General features: G+C 34.7%; 1 protein-coding gene across 6 annotated transcripts in view; it reads left to right on the top strand.

The window, feature by feature from the left end:
• Positions 1-16,071, top strand: part of Usp24 (ubiquitin specific peptidase 24) — a 135,394-nt gene that overhangs the window by 56,721 nt on the left and 62,602 nt on the right. For 5 of the 6 annotated variants that reach the window (XR_013427803.1, XM_078026335.1, XM_078026334.1 and 2 more), the window contains 15 exons: positions 660-767; positions 1,361-1,510; positions 2,034-2,165; positions 2,941-3,052; positions 4,663-4,739; positions 5,885-6,025; positions 6,214-6,267; positions 7,409-7,524; positions 10,446-10,512; positions 10,632-10,742; positions 11,416-11,514; positions 11,608-11,781; positions 14,314-14,399; positions 14,557-14,650; positions 15,688-15,843. Coding sequence is in view for 5 of the 6 variants with exons in the window: in XM_078026335.1 (XP_077882461.1) it covers positions 660-767; positions 1,361-1,510; positions 2,034-2,165; positions 2,941-3,052; positions 4,663-4,739; positions 5,885-6,025; positions 6,214-6,267; positions 7,409-7,524; positions 10,446-10,512; positions 10,632-10,742; positions 11,416-11,514; positions 11,608-11,781; positions 14,314-14,399; positions 14,557-14,650; positions 15,688-15,843 (1,677 nt within the window). In the remaining variant the exon portion in view is untranslated. The remainder of the gene's footprint in view (positions 1-659; positions 768-1,360; positions 1,511-2,033; positions 2,166-2,940; positions 3,053-4,662; positions 4,740-5,884; positions 6,026-6,213; positions 6,268-7,408; positions 7,525-10,445; positions 10,513-10,631; positions 10,743-11,415; positions 11,515-11,607; positions 11,782-14,313; positions 14,400-14,556; positions 14,651-15,687; positions 15,844-16,071) is intronic. The other variant, XM_078026336.1, reaches the window with a different exon arrangement.

The following is a 16,071-nucleotide window of genomic DNA, read 5'->3' as shown; positions in this document are numbered from 1 at the left end:
TGTAATAATTAATAAAAATAGTAATTGGGAGAGGGAAGGGGGAGTGTGGGGGATTGAGCCTAGGGCTTCACATATAACAAACACAGGCTCTACCTCTGGGCTATGTCCCCAGCCCCTTATTAATAAAATTAGAATGACCTCACAAAGTGGTTTTAACTAGGAGATATAAACAGATCATATTTTCTTCAATATTTAGACGATTGTCAGTATGTTGAACAGATCATTGGTATCTTAATCATATAACTAAAGAAAGCCACTTTTTTATTCCATCTTACTTGCCAGCCAGTTCAATATTAAGCTGTTGCCATCAATTTATTTTATTGTGTCAACATGTCTTAGCAGCCCTGTGCTACTTAATCTATCCTCTGAAGTTGCTAATTCCTTGTTGTCTGTTTTTTGCTGATGTACCCCTATACATTCACTGTCACTTCACATCCACTCCTGTTTGCAGTTCTTGGCTTTAGGAAATTGCATGCAGAATAAGAAGTTGAAGATTGAATTATGAGTGCATGGAGATAAGCTATAAATGAACAACATGAAAATGAAATTATAAAATGTGTGACAATGAAACCTAATTGACTTGCAGATTTCTTATAGCTAATAAATTAATCTGCCATTAATTTCTAAATTTAATTAATACAACTTCTTTTTAACTCTAGTCATCTCAGCTTAATAATCCCCAGTTTGTTTGGGTGGTACCAGCTTTGCGTCAGCTCCATGAAATCACCCGCTCATTCATAAAACAAACCTACCAAAAGCAAGACAAGGTAAGAATGTAGCTGTTTTTATTATTGCACAGTTACTCGCTTAACCATTTATAATAACAAAACAGGGCCAAAACTATTAAATTTATAGTTATAGTGTATTTGATTTATAATCCTGAGTTTAAACATCATCTACCTTTTTTTTATGTAATAACTGCTTTCCTTTTTATTTGCTTAATTTATTGAAATAAACCTCTTTTTTAAAGTCATGGAAATTTGAAAAAATTTGCAGATTTGTTTTATCATGCAAAAAGATTAGTTTGCCTAAGGAGCTAGTTTCTTTAATATAACAGAATATGGAAGAAAGCTCTGGAAAAGTGTACAGAAAGTAAATAGCTCTTTTTAAAAATTTTTCCTTTATCTTTTAAAATAAATAAATCTTTGGGTGCAAAAAAATTAGTAGGTTAGTTTATCAGCTCCTTAGTAAACATACATAACTAGATTGGTTTTATTTCTGTTAAATAGGAAATTTAAGTGAAGAAATCCTTGTGTTTGCTTTCACCTAGGACTGCATCCTAAAATAGAAGTTGTGCTTAAAACCAACAAAATAACCACAGATTCTCAAACCACTTTTCTTTTTGTTGTTTTTTGCCAAGAGTATTATTCAAGACTTGAAGAAAAATTTTGAAATTGTAAAATTGGTCACGGGAAGTTTGATAGCGTGCCATCGACTTGCGGCAGCTGTGGCTGGGCCTGGAGGCCTAACTGGTTTGACCCTAGTGGATGGTCGATACACTTACCGGGAGGTATCGGGCACTGTGTTTTTGTTTCATAATTTACCACACTCATTTGGCCTTTTTCTACTTTTTATTAAAGTAATGTTGGGTGTAACTTTAAAGAGGTAGCATGAGCTATATTGATTATGATTCAGCAATTTTCTGTCCTGAATACGTAATTTCAAAATTAAGTTTAGAAGGATGATATTTGTAAGTTAATTTTTCAGTAAATTGCCCAGGATTTACGCAATGTTTTTGCTTTAAAAATTAGACAAAAATCTTAATTTGCCAGTTGTGAGGTTGTGGTGCTTTACTTTGATATTATTGAAATGATATTTTATTGACATCCAACTAAAATTGTAACAGACTTGAGGTAGCTTCCATTATGTTGAGCTGTCAGTTGGTAAACAGATTTCTCACATTCACTTTGCCCTAAAATTACATTAAGAAAAAGTTAAGTAAACCTGATTTATAAAGTTTAACATTTTGTTTTAATGTTTCTTTTAGGTATAGATGCCTGGAATTAACTGGTTAACATTATTTCTTTTTGCAGTATTTGGAGGCACATCTGAAATTTCTGGCATTTTTCTTGCAAGAAGCTACCCTGTATTTGGGTTGGAATCGTGCCAAGGAAATCTGGGAGTGTCTTGTGACTGGCCAAGATGTTTGTGAATTAGATAGAGAGGTAAGAAGATGCTGTATGGACAACACATGGCGGAAATATTTAAATGTTGCACTCTTTTGTGTTCGACATTTTTTTGTGTCTCATGTCTTTAATTTCAAAACACTTTAAACTTACATAGGCATTAACTACATAGGCTAGGAATTTAAGTACTGAAAAAATAAGTGCATGAATTTTTTGATGATTTTGATACCATTTTGGTTAAAATACCAAATTCAACCAAGTCAATAGAGATAAAGAATTCCAAGTGTATTTTAGCTTGTTATCCTCTCCCATGAAATTAATTTTAAGTTACTACTAGAAAACTTTGAGTTCCTTAAAATTATATTATACTCTCAGAAATACTTAAGAAAGAATCAGTGCCTGGGCGGATGTTTGAAGCTATAATTAAACAGCCAAAAAAGGTTAAATCTGAAACAGAACACTTTGACATTTGCTAACAATGAATCTCAGTTTCTTCATCTCATTTTATAGAATAATATTAGCTACTACTTAGGATTGCTGAAAGGACTAAGTGAGCCAGGGCCTGGCACACAGCAAGCTTAATACATGTTGATGGGAAAACCTAGATGTAAAATTCAGTGAAAAGTATGAGTGTGTGTATTTTGCTCACATGTTAGTTTGCTTCATTCAGTTTCAGAGTTCTAAACATTTCAGTTTTGAGTGGCATCTTGGCAGTTATATGAATTTTTGAATCATTAAGAATAATGTCTGTTTACCTTTCTCATTGCACAGCGTGTATCGTTAGTTATAGGGCATTATCTATCTTAATCCACAGATGTGCTTTGAGTGGTTTACAAAAGGGCAGCATGATCTCGAGAGTGATGTTCAGCAGCAGCTCTTCAAGGAGAAAATTCTGAAACTGGAGTCGTATGAAATCACTATGAATGGTAGATAATTACTTCACATTATTTGTTTTACTTCTTTAGAGGAAGAAATTTTATCCTTCCCTTTCCCATAAGCCTGTTAATCAGAAGCAACTAGCCAGTCTAGTATATCCTTTTAGAAATTCCCTTGTGCATATTTAGATAGATGCAGATAAACTCCTTTTTACATATATAGTATCTTATGATTAATTTTTATATTATATGGCCTGATAGACCATATTGCCAGATTGTTTTTTGAAATTTCTTATTGAAAAAGATTCATTAAGGTAAAAACTTTTCAAAGTATAGAGCTCCTTTCTTTTGTTTCTTTATATATTTTTAAAAGGATGTGACCTTTACTACTTTATAATTCCTGAATGTTTTCATATTCTCAAAAAGAAACTCAGCACCTTTTCATTTCCTCCCTTGCATTATTCTCTAATCTCTCTACTTTCTTTATGGATTAGCCTAATCTGGCGGTTTAAAATGGAATCATACTACATGTGACCATCTGGCTTCTTTCATTATGTGAAAGTCTATGTTTTCAAGGCTTACCTACCTTGTAGCATGTATAATATTTCACTGAAGACATGCCATGTTTTGTTTATCCATTTACCAGTTGGTGGACCTTTTTGTTACTTCTTTGGGCTATTATGAGAAATACTGCTATAAACATTCAAATTGCTTTGATATCTCATTAGCCTTTGAGGAACGGCCAGATTGTTTTACAAAGTAGTTGTTCCATTTCATAATCCCACCAGCTATGAGTTCCAATTTGTCCACATCTCACCAATAATGGTTAATATCTGCATTTTATTTTCTTTTTTAAGCCATCCTGGTAGATGTAAAGTAGAATCTTTTAAAGTTTTGAATTGATTTTCTTTGAAGACTCATGATATCAAGCATCTATTCATGTGTTTATTGGCAATTTCTGAATATTCTCTGAAGAATTATCTATTCTAATGTGTTTTCTTCCTTTTTTCTTTTTTTTTCTCCCCTTTTATGGTGTCGGGGATAGAACACAGAATTTCATGCATGCTGCCTCCCCAGTCCTTTTTATTTTATTTTGAGACAGGGTCTTGCTAAGTTTCTAAGGCTGTCCTTGAACTTGCAACTCTACTGCCTAAGTCTCCTGAATAGGTGGTCTTAAAGGCATGTGCCACCCTACCCAGCTTTGCCCATTTTTAAGTTGGGTTATATGTCTTTTTATTGTTAGTTGTAAAAGTTCTTTATATAGTATGGATACTAGCTCCTTATAAGATAAATAATTTGCAAATATTTCCTCTTATTCTGATTTTTTTTTCATTTTCTTGATAGGATCATTTGAAGCACAAAAGATTTTTATTTTGATTGAAGTCCAACTTACCTGAATAATATTTTAGAGCTTGTGCTTTTTGGTTTTTTTTAAGTATTATTTATTTATTTACTTACTTTTTTATTTGTTTTTGAGATGGGATCTTGCTGGTCTCAAAACTGAACTAAAGCTCTCCTCTGGCCACTGTACTACCACTGCTTGTGCTTTTGATGCCGTATCTAAGAAACCATTGTCGAGAGTTTTGTGGTTTTAGCTCTTAATGTATTTTCAATGTTTTACTTAATAGTATATGACTTTATCTGACATTCTATTATTTCAGGTTTTAATTTATTTAAGACTTTTTTTGAAAATGTGAATCTTTGTGATCATCGATTAAAAAGACAAGGAGCTCAGTTGGTAAGTAAATTATTCTCAGATCAAATATAGATCTTTGAATTATCTAGTATAATAAGTTGTTGAGGCTGGCTTCAAACTTGTGATCCTCCTGCCTCAGTCTCCCAGGTACCTAGAATTACAGGCATGTGCCACTATACCCAGCAAATTATGTGTTCTAGTTGAAAGAACACATGGATTTAAAAAAAAAAAAAATCTTGATTGCTGACTTGGGCATTAATGGCAGAGCCTCTCTTCAAGAGTGCTGGAGGTCGCTGCTCAACTTCTCACATCACTGTCTTGGCTTCTTGCTGACTGGGGGGCTGTTGTGGATAGAAGAATGTGGAGGAGGGAGTAGCTCCATCTGGGCTTCCAGCTCTTTAGATTCAGTAATTACATGTCCCTTAAAAAAAGTAATGAAATCATCAGTCTTGGAATCTCAATGGCAGAGATTGGGTAAAAAATTTAGTAATATACAACAAAGCAGGAAAATGGGGTTGTATGCAATGTATACAGCTTATGTTTATGTTTACAAATGCCGCTTTACAAAGAAAGGTAAGAACTAGCTCTTTTTCTAAGTCTCTCTCATTCAGGTCCTGACTTCCTGGGGTGGTGGGGATATTGGTAAGATCTTGTAAGTCTTCACTCTGCTATTTGTAACTGAGTTTTGGGAAGATCATATCTAGCCCCAAGATTAAATAACTGCTTCTAGCTTGACTCCATTTTCTTTTGAAGAAAAGCTCATGATAATGGTACCTCATCTCACTCCTGTGCTGTGAATGTGGGAAGAAAAATCTCCATGCCTATCCTAGTTCCCATGGAGGTTTCCTAGTGCTTCTGTGGTTGATTGCTTTTTTATTTTAAAGTTCCATATCAGGGGGCTGGGGTTGTGGCTCAGTGATAGAGTGCTCACCTAGACATGGGTTCAATCCTCAGCACCACATAAAAATAAATAAATAAAATAAAGGTATTGACAACTACAACTAAAAAATAAATATTAAAAAAAAAGTTCCATATCAATACAATAGTGGTTTCCTATATAGCTGGCTTTTTGTATCCTTATTTCATATTGAACTAAAGAGGTGAAGACTCATTAAGTAATGTAATTTTGTGATTCTGGTGTGCTGTGTAATTCAATTTATATATAATTTTAATTTTCTTTTGAACAGTATGTAGAAAAGCTGGAATTGATAGGAATGGATTTCATTTGGAAAATAGCCATGGAATCACCTGATGAAGAAATTGCTAATGAAGCGATTCAGTTAATCATAAACTATAGTTATATTAATCTAAATCCTAGGTTAAAGAAGGTAAGTATCTAAGGAAAGAAACTACTTATACACAACAAGGCAGAAAATTATATATATATTTTACTGATAACTTGTTATCTTTGGCATATCCTCAGATTGGCTTATTTGTTTTGATATTATATCCTGAATAGTTACTAAAACTCAGTTTCAAAGCCTGACCTTAATTTCCATTTACCTTTTACTTTCAGGATTCAGTGTCTTTACATAAGAAATTTATTGCTGACTGCTACACTAGATTAGAGGTGAGTAACAACTTTCACTTAACCTGTCTTTGAAGGGAATACTTTTTTCCCATTTTTTAATTTTATATTTTAAGATAACGCATAATACTGATGTTTGTGGCTAGATCCTATTGGTGAATTTATGAAGAGTACTAGATTGTGGCATAGGGAACAGACATTTGCCATGATGCCCCCAGTATAGAAATAAACTTCAAAGGAAATCTTTCTTTCTCCCTCCACCACCTGTCTTCCCCACTCTACCCACCCTCCTCCTGGGTATAGGAACTATGTTCAGAAAACAGGTCTATACATTCCACATTTCTAGCAGTATTTTTCTCTTTTTTCTCTCCAGGAATTTTACGTAAGCATTTGTTTCCTTTCCCGTTCTTTTCCATGTTTCATGTAATTTATACAACAAATGCTATTAAGGACCACAGCAGGATACTCAGTAGTAGGTGGAAGTGGTTGTCTTTGTTCATCAGAAACCTGCTGTTTAATATTATCTCCTGTGTATTGCCAATGCCCTTTTTCTAGCATGATGGTTAAAGCATTGAACTGAACATTCATTTTTAGTTAAAATTTGTGCTACAGTTTTTTCTCATAAAGAGTATCCCAAAAGCATAAAATGCTTCTGTCTAAATATCAGTAAGTTCATCTCATTGACATATATGTGCTAGAATCTCTGTAATATTTCCTAAATTATGGCTTCATTCAAATATGTCATCATAATAAAACTTCAAGTTTTGTAAGGTGCCAGGTAAGTGTTAACATATATAGAGCAGTAGTTCTCAGCTGGGTCTTACTTTCTCTCTCAGGGGTCATTTCGTGATGACTATAAGACTTTTTTTTTTTTTAGTTGTAGATGGACACAATATCTTTATTTATTTATTTTTATGTGGTGCTGAAAATCACACCCAGGGCCTCATACATGTGAAGCAGGTGCTCTACCACTGAGCTATGGCCCCAGTCCCAACTATAAGACATTTTGATTGTCACAACTAGAAGGGGACCTGCTAGTACTTAGTGGGTGAAGGCCAGGGATCCTGCTAAACATCATGCAGTACCCAGGACAGCCTTTTGCAACAACAAAAAAGTTGTCCAGCCCAATATGTCAGTTGAATCCAGGTTGAAAAATACAGAATGATTGTTTCATATTTTATAGGCAGCCAGTTCAGCACTAGGTGGCCCCACTCTAACACATGCTGTGACCAGAGCAACAAAAATGCTTACAGCAACTGCTATGCCAACTGTAGCCACATCAGTTCAATCTCCATATAGGTAAGTGATTAGAGTGTGTATTAATTTCTTTAAAAGTTGATTTTTTTTCCCCTCCTGTGAACATCTCTTAATTACTGATTCCTTATTTTGTCTTAAATTTGGTAATCAGTCATATCCTGAGAAATTGTATATTCCCTGTCACATCTCTCAAATCTGGTTTCACAGATCTATAGGTCATCACCGGAACCACCCAAACATTGCTCTGCCCCTCTTTTTACCTTATGGACAAGTTCTCTTGTTACTGGTTTTGATTTATTTTACGTCACTTTAATTCTGTGTAATGTGAATAACCAACTCCTTTGGATGGAAAAAAGGTATATTCATTATACAAAGAGTACTCTTTTTTTGAGTTTGAAATATCCCCTTCTTATGTAGCTTTTCTCCTTGGATAGTCATATCCATGGTGTTAATAAGTTAAGCAAAATGAAGTGGAAGATGGTGATTAATTAAAACCATGTATTATAATGTAATCACAGTAAAATACTGTTTACCCAATATTGTTTTTTGAAATGATTTTTAGTGAGAACTTTATCCCCAAATGTTTGTTTAAATTAATCCAACATTGTCTCTTATTCACATTGATGTTTTCAGATAATTATCAGTGAAATCTGAATTTAGCGTTTGCTGAAGTTCTCCAGAATAGTAAGGAGAGACAACACATGTTTAAGAACATTAGAATGAAGTAACTAAGATAACTTTTGTGGAATTTTATGAGCCTTTTATTACTGATAAGCAGCTCCAAATCATTGATTCCAGGAAGGCTTGGCGGCCACTCTCTCTGCTGCCCTCTGGTGATGGGTACTCAGATAACTCCTCTCTACTCCCAGAACAAAAGCAGCTTTTATTACTTTTTTGTAATAAACAAATTGACATTTGTTTTTATTCACTATTGAGGATGTTGCTTTACTTTTCAGAGCCTTACTTTAAAGGGGGAATCAATGCAAGGTCCTTGTCCATATTCTTTGCAAAAATGAAGTCTGTGCTGTGTAGCTGTACTTTATTAATATGAAGGAAGCAGATTAAGACTCTGTCCCCTCAGACTTGATTTTTAAGTGACTGATGTGACTACACATTCAGTTCATGATAGGAACACTGATGTTTTTCTCATCTCAGAAGTATATCTCAAATAGGCTTATTAAGAATTTCTTATTACATATTTGTTAAATGTAGTCTATCTCTGTTATTCAGTTCTGTACCAGTTCATCCCTCAGGTAAATCATTTATGAGCTGTTGAATTGGGATTTCCAAACTATCACTTCTCTAAATTAATGTACTTTTTTGGTTTTTTTCTTTTTATTAAAAGTGCTTTTTATTCTAAATTACTTTATATTTGACTGACTACAGAGAAAAACCACATGATTATTTTAAAATTTTTTTTGTAAATTTTGAGTAAGAATGTATAATTTCACAGTTGTAATTGAACCAGAACATTGTAGTTTATCTCATTTTACTGGTTTTGAGAAAAAATTTATATCTGTAATTGTTCCGTATTGGTAATCAGTATGTCAGTACAATTGCTGGAAAATGGAAATACCTCTTTTCTGTTTTCAGAAAATGAACCTATTTGAAATGCCTAGAATTTCATCAAAGAGCTCTTGAATTTTTATTTCTTTCTCTTTTTTTTTTTTTTTTTGTACCAGGGATTGAACTCATGGGCATTTGACCACTGAGCCACATTCCCAGCCCTATTTTGTATTTTATTTAGAGACAGGGTCCAACTGAGGTGCTATGCACTTTTACTGAGGCTGGCTTTGAACTTGCAATCCCCCTCCCTCAGCCTCCTGAATCTCTGGGATTACAGGCATGCACCACCATGCCCAGTGAATTATTTTTAATATGTGTAGTGTTCTCTAAGTATGACACTGTGACTATATAAGCTGTTGAATATTGTGAGCCTGTTATTTCAAATGATGAGTAAAATTGTGTAAGTCTTCATCCAGAGGGTACCTCAGATTTCACTTTTTTTTCCATTTTGCTCTTTGTTACCTCTGGATTTTATTCTTTGGCTTTTATTAATGCACTATAATTATACAAAAATTTGAAATTCATTGTTGTATAATTTGCACATACAAACAATATTCTGGTAATTTGGTCAGTTTCATTCTCCAGTACTTCTCTTTTCCTCTGTTCCTCCCTCTCCCTGGTTTCCTTCTCTTCTCTACTGGTCTCCCTTCTATTTTCCTAAGCTCCCCCCACTCTTTTTTCCTCATTAGCTTTCACATATGAGAGAATACATGACCCTTAACTTTTTGAGTTTGGCTCATTTTGCTTAACGTAATGCTCTCAAGTTCCATCCATTTTTCCACAAATGACAGGATTTTATTCTTCCTGATGGTCGAATAAAACTCTACTGTGTTTTCTTTATCCATTTATATTTTTTTTATTCATTCATCCATGATGGACATCTAGACTGGTTTCATGATTTGACTATTATGAATTGTGCTATTTTAAACACAGATATGCACGTATCAGATTTTATTTTCAAATAGCTTTTATTTATGATCTACTTGTTTGCATTTGTTTTGTAATTTTCAGGCAGTTTATATCAGATTCCATATGTTTACAGAATTTTGTGCCATATTTTAGTTGTAAGATTATGAAAGTCAAACTCTCTGAATGTTCATTCTTGGTGGGTTGATGGACAAATAGACCTGGGGACCCAGATCCTCTATTTTTGAAACAACTGTTTTAAAAGAGAAAAAGAAATGTGGGGAGGGACATACTTCTCCTCCCTTATTTCATCTTGGCACTTCAGCTGTGAGCTGGTTTGAACCATTGGGTAAAAAGGTTTTATCTTGGCAGATTTCAGTCTTTGTCCAGTAAGTAAGACTCTGATTGTGGTTTTTTTGAAACAGATTAAAACTGAGCTCAGATCAGTAATTCATTTCAAATATGTGTAATTTTTTTTTTTTTAACCATAGATCCACTAAACTTGTAATAATTGAGAGATTGCTGCTTCTGGCAGAACGCTATGTGATCACTATTGAGGTATGCCTTTCTTTTTTTAAAGCAACTTTATTATCATACTAATTGTGTAGGTATATATTTTTGACATGTTTAATAGTGGCACAGTGCATCTGACTTGTTTGACTTATGTCTTATTCAAGGATTTTTATTCTGTTCCACGAACTATTCTACCTCATGGTGCCTCATTTCATGGACATCTTTTAACTCTTAATGTTACCTGTGAGTCTACCAAAGATACCTTCACTATAGAGGTGGGTTTATATTAAGCTCTGTAGCCAGTTTTATATCTTGTTACTTTCATAAGATTACTGTTAATGGAGATAGCTGCATGAATCATGATTCTCAAAGCTGTTTGATAAACAAATTTAGAATAAAGGCTTGAAAGGAAAGGAAACCATGGGGTACGAGCAGATATATAAATAAATATATAATATAATGGCAGGTGGTAGTGGGTATTATAAAGAGTAAATAAAAATAAAGCAGGATAGGGTTGGTGGAACTCTGGTGGTAATGTTCATAAGCCATTTTAGATAAAGATGGGCAAGGAAGGTCTTTCTGAGGTAGTGTTATTTAAAGACTTGAACAGATCCATAAAGTGAATGATATTTGCTTGAAAAAATATTCCAGGCAAAGGGAGCAGCAGGTACCAAGTTGGGTATGGTGACTGGCATGAGTAGAGCACAGTGAGAAAAAGTGAGTGGAAGGCCCTACTATCTAGAAAGGGTTTGAGATTTTATTCCACATGTAATAGGGAGTGGTGGGAGTGTGGAGTAGAACATTTAATGACAGCAGAAGGGAAGCCTTATAAGGCTTCTGCTATGATCCCAGCTTCTAGAAAAGGGCCCAGTCATAGCAGATGCACACTAACAATTGTTTAAGGAATAAATAAACCCTCTCACAACAGTTTTGGATTTTATTTTACAGGCCCACAGTAACGAAACCATAGGGAGTGTGCGGTGGAAGATAGCCAAGCAGTTGTGCTCTCCTGTGGATAATATACAGATATTTACAAATGATAGTCTGGTGGGTTTAAATAATAGCTTCTGACACTTTAGCCTGATGTTAATACTTTCCTCTTCCTTTGCTTCTCAATAATTAAGAAACTACTTTTTACAGCTGACAGTGAATAAAGATCAAAAGCTTCTTCACCAGCTGGGCTTTTCTGATGAACAAATCCTTACAGTAAAGACCTCTGGCAGTGGGACCCCCTCTGGGAGCTCAGCAGATTCCTCAACCAGCTCCAGCAGCAGCAGCAGTGGGGTTTTTAGTTCATCATATGCCATGGAGCAGGTATTGAGTGACTGATAAATTCCTGTTTCTAAATTAAAATCAATATCTTTAGCCCATATAAATATGGATCATTATGTCCTTTTTTGTCAGACAAGTTTTGACTCTTCACAGCTATGCACTGAGAATTTCTAGGATTCGGCTGGGGGATGACATATAACTTACCAGTTTTCTCAGTCACAGAACCTTCTGAAGAACCAAGTCATTCTGCCTGTCCACACTGTCCTTTAGCACAACCTTCTTCATAGAGCATTGATTTTTCCCTCTCAGCTGAGTCATTCCATTAACATCCAAACAGGTTGTGTTTTTTCTGCCATTGTTTAAAAAAAAAAACCACAAGCTCTTCATTCACATTTCATCTTCAGCAGTCACTGGCCTATTCCTTGAAAGAGTTGTCCAAACTTGTTTTCAATTTCCTTTTTGCCAGCCTCTCTTGGAGACAGTCAGGCTCATTTCTAGTTGCCTCCTCTACCTCTGAATCCTTATCTTGATGTTTCTGTGGAATTGATGCATACATCTGCTTCCTCTTGAAATTCACTTTCTAGACTCTCCTGACTACCCCATCTCTATGATGTTCTTTTGTCTCCTTTGCTGATTCTGCTTCATCTTCCAAAGGTCTTTCCCAGGCCAGTACTTGAAGCTCTCTTCTTTCTGTTTATTCCCTTAGTAATCTCATCTAGTCCCAAAGTTTTACATATTTCATGTTCATTGACGACTCCCCAGTTTTTAAACTTTAGCTTAAAGTCAATACATGGTTCCTTTTATTTATTATCTCCTCTTAAATGTCTACTAGGCACCCCAAGTTAAAATCCAAAAAAATTGAACTTAATGATTTTTCCCCTTTCTTACCACCTTACTCTAATGCCATTCTCTTTGTTCTGTAATCTTGCTCTGTCTCAGATAATGCCATCTTCATTTTTTTTTTTAGTTCCTCGTGCCAACATTCTTAAATTTCTCCTTTTTTTCCCCTCATACTTGCGCCCGTCAGCAAATCCTTGAGTCTACCTTTAAACTACCAAAATTTAGCTACTCTTCTGTGCTTACCCAGCTTTATACTAGTCTAGGCGTCCCTTGCCTGAGTGTTTCAGCAATTCCCTCAGTGGCTCAGCTCTTGCCCTTAATCCAATTGTCTCTTTCCTGAAGGGCACCCAGCAGACTCATGGTCTTACCAAACTTAAGTCAGATCATGCCACTCCTCAGCTCACAGAGTCTTTGCTGCAATCTCTGGGGCCTTGCCTGATGTCCGCTCTGGATGGTCTCTGAGGCCCTCATCCACAGCTCTCCAGCTGTACTGCCTCCCTCTTTGTGCCCACACACAGTAGGCCCTGTGCACCCGCTCCACCCTGGGCCCAGGGCGTTGTTTCCAGTGACCTCAGGCCATTCTCTCTCACTTCAGGTTTTACAGATATACTGCCTTCTCAAGGAGCCTTCTCTCATAATCCTACCTAAATTTTCAACCCCATTTCTGTTCCTACACTCTTCTCATTTCCCTTCCTCACTTATTTTTTCCATTACTTACTATACATTTTTTTCTTATCTTTATTTCTCTGCTTAGTAAAATGTAAGCCCCAAAAGAGCAGATTTTCCAGGGGTACAAAGCTGAATAGCACTGTTCCACTGAGAGCAAGCTTCGTATGACACAAAGATATTTAAAAGACATATGGGGATTTAATTTTCATGTTTACTGTATGTATATTTCTTTAATTCCACATGGAAGGTCTTTGTATCTTTCTGACTTATAGTATCACCTTGCCATAGATATCAAAGAACTCTTCAGGTTTAATATTATAGGGGTTTTAAAGTATACTTGATATTATCAAGAATCTCAGAGTGCTGTTATTATGGTTAATCAGCAATAAAATAATATACATAGCATGTTCAAGTTTGATAATTTTAAACTTATATTTGTCGTGGATATTAAAAAATCTTTCCACATATGAATAACACATTCTGTGCTGATATCTGGTTTCTTATTTCTTATAACCAGAAAATAGTGCTTTAATCATGTATCTTTTTTGCATTTATATCCACTTTCTGTTTTCTGATCTTTAGAAAAAACAGGGTAATTCTTCTTCTTGACTTAAATTACATGTACATATGTGTGGGTATGAATGGATGTCCATATATATAATACTTAAATTCTGTGTTCAATTTACTTATGATCTCATTGGCTGCAAATGAGCTGTGATTAGCTCTCTGATGCTTTCCATTGCATTACTTACACACGACCCTTGTTTTGCCTCTCTTCAAAGCCGCCTGCCTTTTGGTGCCTTAGCCCTTTGCCAGCAGGTGGCTGGGGGAAGATACCAGGTAGTGCATACTAGAGGTGATGATCACTCATTGTGATCTTCAGAGCATGTAAGCATTAAGCACTGTGCTCCCCTCAAGCTTTGTAATGGCCAGCCTTTCAGAAAAGTAATGGGGGCCGTGTTTTGTGTTTTTGTTTTTTTTTGGTTTTAAGTTTGATGAATGAAGGAGAAAATTGTTTGATAGTTAGATGTATATTTACATTTTGCTTTTTTTTTTTTTCCTCAGGAGAAATCCCTCCCTGGTGTGGTAATGGCTCTTGTATGTAATGTGTTTGACATGCTTTACCAGCTTGCCAATCTAGAGGAGCCAAGGTAAATACAAATATTCATGAGACTTGAAAGAGAGAAAATTACGAATATTAGTTACTTTTCACTTAAAATGAATTTTACTTTATATTCCCTATTAACTAAATAACTTCTTTATTGAAACTGACTTATGTGAAAGAAATTTGTATTTGAAAATTTTCAGGATAACTCTACGAGTTCGAAAGCTTCTGCTCCTGATACCCACTGATCCTGCCATTCAGGAAGCTCTTGATCAACTTGATTCTTTAGGCAGAAAGGTATGTGTGTCTTCGACAGTTATTTAACTAGCATATGAATCATAATTCAGTAAAGCCACAACTTAAAAATCACAGTAAGGCCATATGATGCCATCTTTCCCTAGTATTTTGTCTTCTTTTGAAAAATACTTTTGCCATAAATAGAAATAGAAACTTAATGTTGGTGTTTAAAGTATCCAGATGGAGTCAATAATGAGATAACATTTTAGATCCAAAAGAGGCTTTAATGTCATCCAGTTTTCCTCCCTCGTATTATATAATAGGAAACTGAAGCTCAGAAAGGTGGAAGTTGCTTGTTCATGATCAGACTCTGGTTTTAACTCAGTTGAAATGTTTTTCTTCTGTCACAATGCCTCTCTGGATCTGATTGTTGCATGTCTGAGTGGTTTGCATAAATGGATTTTCATTTTCTTCACAAGTGATATTTAAAATTCACTTTGTTTAACTTTTAGAAAGTTGTTTCTTAGAAGATTTATATGGAGGAAGGAAAGCGTTTTATTCATCATATTGTTCAATTATGTTTTCAAAATAAATTCATTTAGACCAAAATGGTTAGAACAATTTTTGTATTTTATATTTTAGTGGTTAAAATTTAGATCAGCTTAATCCTGTCATCTTTGGCTTAGGTTATAATTTGAGAGTGAGGTGAACTAATGTAATTAGAAAGTATAGCACTAGTATTAGCTAAAAAGAAATTTTCAAGATTACTACTTAAGCAGTCTTATGATTTCATTGTTAATATGTAACATTCACTTTTTAAACATGGAAATAAATTTAAATGACCTTGTTAGTATTGCTTAGAATACATTTTAAAAAGTATTCATGTAGTATTTGAGTATCATTGTACATTTAGAATTTGTATGGGGAACTTTGAGGTTTTGTTGATAATTACAGAGTAGTGTGGTTTTATGAAGCTAATTGTTTAGAAAAGTTTTACTAATTTGCCTTATATTAAGAGAAAAAATATTAGAATATGCACTGAGATGTTTAATTTGTGCTTTACAACATGTATTTTTCCCCAAATTCTTTAAAACTAGAAGACATTGTTGTCTGAATCAAGTTCTCAGTCTTCAAAATCTCCATCCCTCTCTTCAAAACAACAGCATCAGCCAAGTGCCAGTTCAATCTTAGAAAGTCTGTTTCGATCTTTTGCTCCAGGAATGTCCACCTTCAGAGTGCTTTACAACTTGGAAGTAAGAAACCTCGTTTGTTTTCATTTCATTTTGACAGATCCATTTTGGTTTATAGATTCATGCTTTCAGATGCAAGAAATGTTTGAAGATTAGTTTGTGGAGGCAAAAAATTTTCACTGTTTTGATTTATACCTATCTTCATTTTACCCTTGTAAAACACCATCTAAATAAATAATAAGAAATGTTTTTGTTAAATAGGTCATTACCTTCCTCTGGAAGCTTTGCAAA

The sequence above is a fragment of the Ictidomys tridecemlineatus genome, chromosome 11 (genome assembly GCF_052094955.1).
Source record: "Ictidomys tridecemlineatus isolate mIctTri1 chromosome 11, mIctTri1.hap1, whole genome shotgun sequence".
In the NCBI taxonomy this organism is placed as follows: domain Eukaryota; kingdom Metazoa; phylum Chordata; class Mammalia; order Rodentia; family Sciuridae; genus Ictidomys; species Ictidomys tridecemlineatus.
The sequence above is the reverse complement of the archived record's forward strand: the minus strand, read 5'-3'. Positions and strand labels throughout refer to the sequence as shown.